The sequence below is a fragment of the Belonocnema kinseyi genome, chromosome 9 (genome assembly GCF_010883055.1).
Source record: "Belonocnema kinseyi isolate 2016_QV_RU_SX_M_011 chromosome 9, B_treatae_v1, whole genome shotgun sequence".
Taxonomy (NCBI): domain Eukaryota; kingdom Metazoa; phylum Arthropoda; class Insecta; order Hymenoptera; family Cynipidae; genus Belonocnema; species Belonocnema kinseyi.
Window position 1 is genome coordinate 84,700,928 of NC_046665.1, and position 10,837 is coordinate 84,711,764.

At 32.4% G+C, this 10,837-nt stretch overlaps 1 protein-coding gene across 1 annotated transcript in view; it reads left to right on the forward strand.

Moving 5' to 3' along the window:
- LOC117179378 (division abnormally delayed protein) overlaps positions 1-10,837 on the forward strand; it is a 165,699-nt gene that overhangs the window by 119,954 nt on the left and 34,908 nt on the right. The window contains exon 5 of the mRNA XM_033371106.1: positions 6,955-7,253. Within this exon, the coding sequence (XP_033226997.1) occupies positions 6,955-7,253 (299 nt within the window). The remainder of the gene's footprint in view (positions 1-6,954; positions 7,254-10,837) is intronic.

Consider the following 10,837-nt stretch of genomic DNA (forward strand, 5'->3'; position numbering starts at 1 on the left):
ATCCATCCATTGACTCCATACTCTTTCAGAACTTCCCAAAGTTTACTTCTATCTACCTTGTCAAAAGCTTTTTCTAGGTCAACAAATGCACAGAAAACTTTCATTATTTTTCGTTTAAAAATTCTTTTAATTCGGTGGAAAATTCAATTCTTTTAATTGGGGGTACAAATGTCTGATTGAAAATTGATCTGTTTTAGTTGCTTGACATTTTCTTCTCAAGTGAAAATCTATGTATATTGTTGAAAATTCAACTGTTTTATCGAAAATACCTGTTTTTGGCTGTGATTCGGATTTGAATATTTCTTGAAAATTAGTCTTTTTGGTCTATTTTTATTCATTTTCTGGATCTATATTTTATATTTCTCCAAATTTTCTAAAAAAAGTGATCTCAAAATTTTTCAAAATACGCTCACTTTTTGAATTTTCAACCAAAATGGCTGACTAACGAACTTGACCTATATTTTAAGACATTAAAAGAGTATACCAAAGTCCGTCTACAGACACACACACACATATTCGTAAAAACCTGTTTTTCGGAGTCAGGGGGTCTCAAAACGTGGACATTTGACAAAAAAAAGGGGGGGGGTGTCAAATTTTACACAAATCTAATACCTTCTCTTGATGAGAATGTAAAAATATATTTAGAAAGTTTTTTTTGTAACGTTACCTTTTATAGAAATTTCAGGGATTACAGTCTTTCCACTATTACCCTGGGGTTTTTCACCTTTTTTCTCCTATTCTCGAAATATTAGTATGAAAAAAATTCACAAATTAAAATTAGACTTCCAAACTACCTCCTTTCTGGCTCATTAGAGAAAATTGCGTAATAAAGGAACAAAAAGAGAAAGAATAGGGAATAGAGTCAACCAAAACCAAAACTCGCACTCTTTCCTTACTCTTTGTTATACCACTAGGGACCAACGTTCTTCGAAGCCAATTTAGACCTCACTCACCAGGGATTATTTATAGGAAACGAAAGGTATGAATAATAGAAACTTGGGATTTTTTATTCTTTTTATAAAAAATAATGTTTATAGGTTTATCGATTTTCATCAATAAATGAAAAATTAGACAAAGTCACTTTTTGTATAAATATTTATAATTTTTATTTTCAGATATTAAATGAATTTGAATTAGCATACTTTTCTATTAATCATTTCTGTAGTTTTTCTATAAATAATCCCTGATAAGGAGGTCAAACGGAAGGTGTGGGAGGTTTTGTTTTAGTTTACCACCCCTTTTTTCATTATTCTGTAATTTTCTCTAATGAATCTACTAAGCAATCTAATTTTCCGAACGAAAAATTTTCACGATTTAATCATTATTGATGGTATTTTTTGAAAGAGAAAATATTCTTGATTGTGCACGGAAAAAACAGTATTGCCGCTCGAACTATACAGAAGTATAGTTCAGCGAAGTACGCGTATATAGTGTCTGGACCCATGTGGTATCGGTGAGACAACTATACTGATTTGCCGCGGGACCAATACACTGCTTCGCATACACGTGCCACTCTAACCTTAAAATGGAAGGGAAGCGTTATTTGCTCGAGGAGTTTTTTTTTGTAAACGTTTCTTCATATCGTATCTTTTTTCTCAAATCTCCACATTTTTATACCTTCTGATTCAGAAAAACAGCGTTTCGTGAATGTGCGTGTGCACGTATATTTTTAGTGTATAGTACCGTGAAAAAATTTTCATATCACGTATTGTCACGTCAACAAACTTGTATCCTTCGTGGAGCAATATAACGTTTAGGAATACTTGTAGAGCTGTTTCGCCTATAATGGTACAGTTGTGAGGACCACCCGGTAGTGTTGGTGCAAGAACTATACTTTCTAGTTCTGAGGAAAAAAATATTTTTCTCTTAGCGATATTGTTTTTTGCCGTGTGGAAGCGATTTTAAACATATAAAAATGATTTATTTCACAAATTTTGTTTGTTTTTCGCACTTTGGTAAATCGCCGTGAATGGCTGGCTTTTCAATTATCTGACATGTAGATGATCAGGGTTAAAATTTTTTTTAATCTTATAAATTTCTTAATTCGTTAATTGAGAAATCTTTACTGGTTGAAAATTCATCTGTTTGGTTGAAAGTAGAACTACTCTGTTCAAAATTAATTTATTATTATTTTTCTATCTATCTTTATCTATATATCTATATCTTTATTTAAACGAATTTATTCTCCTCTTTTCATAAAAAACTCCTAATCTCCTTAAAAGTCGTCCTTTTACAAGTTAAAAATTGATCTTTGTTAGTTCAAAACTTGACTATTTGGTAGAAAATTAACTTTTTTGTTGAAAATTTATGTTTTCGGGTGGAAGATTTAACTTTCATCTAAAATATTCATTTCTTAGTTTAGAACCCCAACTATTTAATTGAAAAGACAACTGTTTGGCTAAGAAATTCAACTACTTTGTTAAAAATTCGTCTCCTTTGCTTGAAAAGTGGACTATGTTGTTGTAAATACTACTGAAAATGAAATTTTTTGTAGAAATTTCGTCTTATCTTTTTATCTATTCACACTATCTTATATTTTTGTATTATGATATTAATAGCACAGTATTTAGAGAAAAAATTGAAAAAAAATAGACCGATAAAATTTCTTGTGTGGACTCGACACTTAGTCTTGTGCCTGTCCACACTCGGTGTCATCTATCTTTCTCTGCTGCTTTTTCTTTATCCCCCCTATGCAGTCGCTCTCTTGCAGAGTTGGCTCTTTTTTTATTCTTTCGTCAGTTTCGTTGAGGTAGAACGACATCGAAAAAAAAGTCAAAAAAAGAAATCTATACGACCAGGACGACCCACGTCACTGGTTGCACGCCCACGCTCACTGTCTTAATTAGACATCGAGGGTCTGACCGCCAGTTTACAGTTAAGTCTTAAGCTTAAAGATTATGTGCTTAGCGAGGTAAATGAGCTTATTATCTTCTTTATACTCTCGCTCTCTTCATCTCTCACATTTGCTATCGCTCTTCCTTATTTTCCAGTAATCGATCAATGAGAGATGATTACGCCCATCTTCATTTATTAATATGCCTATTTATGCATTGAAAAAAGTGGTTGTGATAAGAACCTATTTGTTAAAGCCAAAATTGCCGTGGGTCATTAATAAGCTCGAAATCGCAGTAGTTATATGTTCACCTAGCTTCTGAGAAAGGTGTTATTTCAGACGTAGTTAAAACCATTAGACGTAGTTAAAATTATGATTATTATTATTCGGAATAAACAATGAAGCATAAATTTCAATGATTTATGAGCCACTAAAGTTGAAACTTCTATTAAATTAAATATCAGTGATTTTAATGATTCTCGAATATAAGAAGAATTTAAAATCCGAACTTTTATAGGTCAACAATTAGTCGAATTAGGCGCCTCACGCGTACAAAAGAGAGTTTCATAGTCTATTAAGATATCAATAAAATCGTTCAAACATTCCCCTCTTATATTTTCCTCCCCTACCCCCTCACTTTACCCCCTTCACCAAATTATTTCTCGTCTACTTCCCCTTCACCTTGCTTCCCCAGCTAACATTCCTCTACACTGATTTCTCGTACTTCTCCCTTATTTGCGCCACTTCTCCTCTCAACACCCCTATCTCCCCTTCCCACATTTCTTCTATTTCCACTTCCCTAAATTTCCTTTACTTTATCTAATCCCCCTCTCTTTATTCCCACTATTCCCCCTTCCCGTATATAATATCACTTCCCCTACCTACCCTCCCATCATTTCCCCTTGCTTCCACATTCATTTGACCTACCTCCCTTCTCATAATTTCATATTACTTACCCTATTTTATCTTTAATCATTTCCACTTACTCCCCCTTATGTCTCCCATTTCACCTCCTACCATTTCCCCTCAATTACCGTGCTTCTTGTGTCCTAATTTCCCCGCACTCCCCTTATTTTCTCCCCTGAATGTACCTTAATTCTCCCTCAATACTTCTCCCATTCCCCCACTCTCCTCCCTTTATTTCCCCTCATACTCCCACTTATTTCTCCTAAATTCCCCTACATCCCCTCCACTAATTTATCTTCGCTTCTCCTGCTTTTCCTACTATAGAAATCATTTAATATCCCTTGAAGGTGAAATAAAATCAAAAAAATCTTGCGAAATTCTTTTTAATTTCTTTGTATCTATAGAAATCCTACAAAAATTGTCGAAATCTCTTGGAAATTTTGAAATCTTTGGAAATCTGTTGAAATAACTCAAAATCTTTGAAATCCGTAAAAATCGCTTGAAATAAAATTTACTTTATTCTCGAAAGTTCTCTAGAAGTTCGTTAAAATTCCTTCAAATCTTTCAGTTGCTTCAAGACTTAGTACAATCTTAAAATAATCGGAAATTCGTTGAAATAACTTAAAATGTTTGGAATCTCTAGGGAATGCCTTGAAATTAAATTTAATGTATTTTTCAAAGTTCTCTTGAAACCTTCTAAAATCGAGCTTACAATCTTTTTCGTTTAAAAGGAGTAAAAATCATTTGAAATCCCTTGAATATAAGTTAAATTAAATTTATTTATTAATTTTTTCTACAAATCTTTAATATACCCTCAAATCTTCGAATTCCTTGAATATTCAATAAAATCGTTCAAAATCTTCTGAAATTCCCTAAAATCCCCTAAAATCAATTGAAAGCTTAGAAATATAGTCTTTGGAAAATCTACAAAAGTTCGTAAAATTCCTTGAAATTATTTGTAATCTGTTAAAATCTCTTAAAATTCCTGGAAATGTTTAGAAATGTTTTCGAAAACATAAGAAATACCTTAAAATCCGTGGAAAAGGTTTTAGTTATTATAAAAACTGTTGAATTCTCTTAAAATTAGGGGAAATATTTGGAAATCCATATAAATTATTTGAAACTGCTTGAAATTCTTTGAAATCCGTTGATGCATCAGAAATTTTGTAACTCTTTTGGAAGCCTGTAAAATTCCTTGAAATATAGAAATTCTTGTAAAATTGTAGATTAAAATAAGAATAATAATTTTAAATCCTATAATTTCAATCTTGCTGTCAGTTTATAAACAATTTCATGGTATTTTTATATTTTGATGATTCAAATTTGGAGAATTTCAATGTAGGATACTTGCAGATTTGCATAATCGATTTTAGTGGATGAAGGAATAACGTTTTTTGTCCTTGGAATTTTGAAATTTCCTTACAATTTGGACCCTTTAAAATATATGGGATAACGAAATAGGTTACCATATTTTTAACATTCACAGAAAAAAACAGAAGATAAACTTTACATCGGTTTCCGATGGAAGATTCGCTGCAACCAAAATTAACTTAACGGGATAAACTTTAACAAAATATCTGTTAAACTTTCTTTTGTTTTTCCATGACAACACATGTGTTTTGAAAAACGCGAAATTGTCTGAATAAAACTTTATCCCTCTAAAAAATGTCCTGCAACAAATTTTATCATTACTTTATTCTGTGATTCGTATTAAGGAATTAGAAGTGCAAGTGCATTATTTATAACACTATAAAAGGTATATTGAACGACTACTTACTCAATCTATTGAAATTTGAGGCTCTGGATTAAAGGGATCGCGAACAGTATAAGGGCGTTTCTATTGCTGAATAGGATTCTTTTAATTAAAGGTATACGCCTGCATAGTTTCCTACAGGAAATGAAATAGGTTTCTGAATATAGAGTCCAACAATAGATTCTTACGTATAGAAAACTGTTTACATTACCATAAAAGGTTCCTATATCGGTTCCTACATACTTTCTATGTCAGAACCTGTATATGGGACCATTCATAGAAATCGAAATGGAACGCCGTATTATATCAAGAAAGTTTTTCTCATATAAACAGAATAAACATTTTTTTTTAATTCATAAATTTGTATATCTATCTCATAAAAGGTAAATAATAAAATCATGTATTTGAAATTTCTCTTTTTATTTGCATTACTTTTCCATTTCCATTATTATTTTCTAATCGTGATTTTTGCAGAATTGCGAAATAATGATAAATATTCATCATAGAAGAATCATTATAGGCCCTTTCTGAATTCTATTAAAGATATCGAATCTCCTGTCGCTTCTGAACGCAGCAGAGTATTCATCACTTTTAGCAGAAATTTATTCAGTATTCAGGTCATAAAATTCTGGACATTAGCATTGGTTGCTGGAGATGACGAATTTAGTAACCACAGTGTCGGGCATGTGTGGAAATGTAGGTGGCAGTTAAAAAAAAAAAATAAGTTTCTCACTTCCTGCCGCGAGATGAGGTCTCACATTTCTTATCAGTGGAACGGTGCGTGTTCAAGTTGGCACGTGGCATCGATAAGAAAGATCGTGTTACTTTTGCCTCTCCTGGAAAAAATTATACTTTCCCGGCACATCAACGAGAATGTTCGCTCGGGTTGTCGATATTCCACAGGCTGAACTCCTACCAAGGAAAATTGAGCAGAAAATTGCTTTATTCAATATGCAACCTTTATCTTCTCAACTTATGAAGTTTTCCCGCATAAATTTGTGTTTACCACTTTGATTTTTGTGAATTTAGAAACTTTAACTCATGAAGACTTTGGATTACATTTCATTGACAGATTTTTACTTAAAATAAGAAGACTTAGAATCTTTTAGTAGGTTGATTAATTAGGTAAGGATGATTTTTGACATTTTTTTACTGCTCCTTGCACTGTTGTAAGGATTTATAAAATTTTTAAAATCCATTTGGCCAAGGGAGTGGAATGCTGCAGAAAAGCATCGAGTGCCCAAATTCGTTCTCGATGCCAAACATCTCACTCAACAATGGTTAAAATTAGTGAAAAAAAAAACAAAAAATAATTTAGAATCATTAACGCTCACCCATCCGAGCCCTAACCGCGCCCCGTCCATGCTCAACGTTGGAGATCTTGTCGAGACGTGAAACGCCATTCAGCTGCTGCCATCAATCTGTTATGGAATTAGTATTTAAAGTATTCTTTTAATTGCAGGTTCGAAAGGTATGCGGTCGACCAGAATTGCGACCCATGGAAGATTTGAAAACGAGCGTCGCTACTTCCACAAAAACTGGAAGATCATCTTCAATCTTGGAGCAGCACGTAAATATCGCATCGATTCATCCTCAATCGTTTTCACCTCACAGGACATCCTGGTCCACTCAATTGCACGCACAGCTTGGCAACTTTTTGGCTAGTGTCGTCAGGTCACGCTCCTTTTACGGCACCCTAGCAGACAACATTTGCGAAGACTATCCTGACGAAAGATGTTGGAATGGAGAACGAGTTGGAGAGTGAGTTTGACTTTTTAAAATTTATTTATTCACTTCTTTTTTGTTTACTTAACTTGATTTATCCCTTCTTCTCCGCCCCCAGTACGTCAATATTTCCAGGCCTCAGACTCACGACACTATTGCCACATTTTTTTTAACGATGCAACTATTTTACTACTATTTAGGATCAAAATTAGTCAAAGAAGGTATCTACAAAAAAGGGTCTTAAGTGGCCTATTAAGACGCTAATCAAATATTTTTAATCTACTCCCTATCCCTTCACTATCCTATCCTATTTTAGCATTCCCTTCCCTATTTCATTTATTTTTATTTTATGCTATTTTTGTGGGATTACTAGGGATTTCACGAGATTTAAGAGATTTGACGAATTTCATGTAATTTTAGAGGATTTCAGGATTTAGGGTATTTCAAGCCTCACAGACCGGCCCCTATGGTGTCCTATATTCAGTTAAGGTATCCTATTTTTAATATTTTGTCCCTATGGACCAGATTTCATAAAATTTCACGGGATTTAATAATATTTTACTGGATAAAAAAATTCTATTAGAGAAAAGTGAGATATTTCGTAGAGTTTCAAAAATTTGAAGAGTTTCAAAATTAGTTTTTGGAATTTACCCTGAATTCTTATTATTTATCCAGAATTAATTTAAAATGTTGGGAATTCTTTTTAATTTTTTTTATTTAATTGATAAAATGATCAAAGAATTTGAAAGGTTTGAAGGTATTTTTTTTATTTCTTGGCATAGTTTCAAGAGCTTTGAACAATTTGAGGGATTTTGAAAGATTTTGAAGGATTTTTTTTTAATCCACTGGAATTGTTCTAAATATACTCAATTCTACTTAATTCAATAAGCGTTTTTGAAACTTTAAACTTTTTATTTAATTTATCCGAGTTTTTTTAAACCTTACCTTGAATGTACAAAATGCATGGCAATTCAGTTCAGTTTATTTTTAATGGAAGCATAATACAAAAAAAAAAGCAAAAAAGATATCACACGGTGAATCACCCGGTTTCATATTATGAACGTGTCCAATCTGGATAATTCATCGATGACCGAGTCATTGCAAAGGCAAGTCCTTCTCTTTAGCCTTTATGGTTTTTTCCCCCTCGTTTCCTTTCGCTTGTAGACGGTGTTAAGTTTCGGGTTGTGATGTGACTCGCTTTGCAGAAACAAGCCAGAGAAAAAACGACAAAAAAAAACAAGAATGGTAAATGATAAGTTGGATGTCTTTTTTCATGATGGATTGCGTCACTACAGATTAAAGCCTTATAAATTTCGTCACTAATTTCAATCTTGCTGTGAGTTTATAAACAATTTCATGGTATTTTAATGTTTTGATGATCCAAATAGAATTTTGAAATTTCCTTGAAATTTGGACCCTTTAAAATATAGAGGCTAACGAAATAGGTTCTCATATTTTTAAGATTCACAGAAAAGGCAGAAGATAAACTTTACACCGATTCCCGATGAAAGATTCGCTGCAACAAAAATTAACTTTACAAGATAAACTTTAACCAAATATCGGTTAAACTTTCTTTTGTTTTTCCACGACAACACATGTGTTTTGAAAAACGCGAAGTTGTCTGAATAAAACTTTATCCCTATAAAAAATTTCCTGCAACAAATTTTATCATTACTTTATTTTGTGATTGGTATTAAGGAATTAGAAGTTCAAGTGTATTTTTTATAACACTATAAAAGGTCTATTGAACGACTACTGATTTAATCTATTGAAATTTGAGGCTCTGGATTAAAGGGATCGCGAATAGTATAAAGGCGCTTCTATTGCTGAATAGGATTCTTTTAATTAAAGGTATACGCCTGCATAGTTTCCTACAGAAAATTAAATAGGGTTCTCAATATAGAGTTCTACAATAGTTTCTTACGTATAGAAAACTGTTTACATTACCATAAAAGGTACCTACATAGGTTCCTACATACTTTCTATGTCAGAACCTATATATGGGATCATTCATAGAAATCGAAATGGAACGCCGTATTATATCAAGAAATTTTTTCTCATAAACAGAATTAACCATTTTTTTAAACTTCATAATTCTATACTACTATCTCATAAAAGGTTCCCAATTAATCGAATTATGTACAAAAATATGTCAAAATGGAATTTATTATTTTTGAACTAATATTGTTAGAATTTTTGTATATGTTAGTGCAAAGTCACTATTTTTTAACCAATATTGCTAAAATTGTTGTAAATGCTAGTGCAAAGTTACAGTTTAATTGCAACTTATAATGTACTAACCACATTTTGACACGATTTGATGAAAGATATTTAATTATTTATATGTTGTAATTGCCACTTTTCTTTAACGCATAACACTCACTGCCAAAAATTACAAAAAGAATAAACTGACTTAGAAGCACGTGACATGAAACATTAAAATTAATTATTGAACAATCACTCGTGCAGAAATTTAGATCTGGCTCCGATCGGGGCCAGACCAGCCAAGATCGGGTCTTCATCGGGAATCCTGGTCGGGCCCCCATCTCGGATGAGAGACACGCCCAAATCGGGGCCAGGTCGGGACACCCGATCAGTGCCCCATCGATGCCCGATCGGTACACGATCAGTCTCAATATAATCCATTCGTGAATTTCACGAATGAAGATTTACTGTAAGTAAACTCGAAACTATCGAATGGTCCTCTCCTTTCGAAGGCCACCTTAATATGTTGAATTTCCAATTAAGTTATTTTAATTTAATATTAAAGTACGACATGCACGAAAAAAAGATGTTTCAGATTACAATATTGAATTCTACTTTTGAGTAACGTAAGATTATTGTAGATGGCATCAGTTTCGAGGAAAAGGTTAATTTTTTTATGAAAAAAATGATATTTTAATTAGCAATTTTAATTTCTTGAAAAAAATTGTTGTTTATAAAACTTCTTAACAAATTAGAAAAAGTTGTTTCGCAAAAAGATTCGCTACAACTTGACATTTTCGAATGCTTCCAAAGAAAATCAGCGGGAAATGGCCTATGATTTACGATTTATTAATATTTTACTCTAAAGAAGTTCAATTTTCTGTCGATTGCATTACTTCTTGCGAAATTCGAGAAGGTGGTTGTAGATAATATTTTTGCCGAAAAATTGAGGTATCATTTATTCTACCGTTTTATTTTTTCAAGTCTGTTAAGAAGCAATATAGACCAAACAACTTTTAAACAAAAATGAAAAGTTTTGAATTAAATATTTCTTGTTATTTTAAATATTATTTACACAATATGCATTTAATTAATTTTTATTTTTATTAATAATTTCGACCTAATGGACATTTTTATAAGTTGAAATGTCATTTTTTATAATAAAAAAGAAAAATAACTTTGTTTAGCATTTTAAACTAAGTGCGAAACCAATTAGATGCCGAATGCGACGCATGCGCAGTGTAGTAACTAGCTCTTGTTGGATTCCCTGCAAACATTGGCATTAAATGCCAATGGGCATTTTGATTGTACTACTTATTATTACACCATTAAGCCATTTCCCTTTCGGGGTAGGCGTGACTCACTCGGCAGGGGAAAGGAGTAGTGTGTGGATGGGATAGAGATTTTTCAGATTG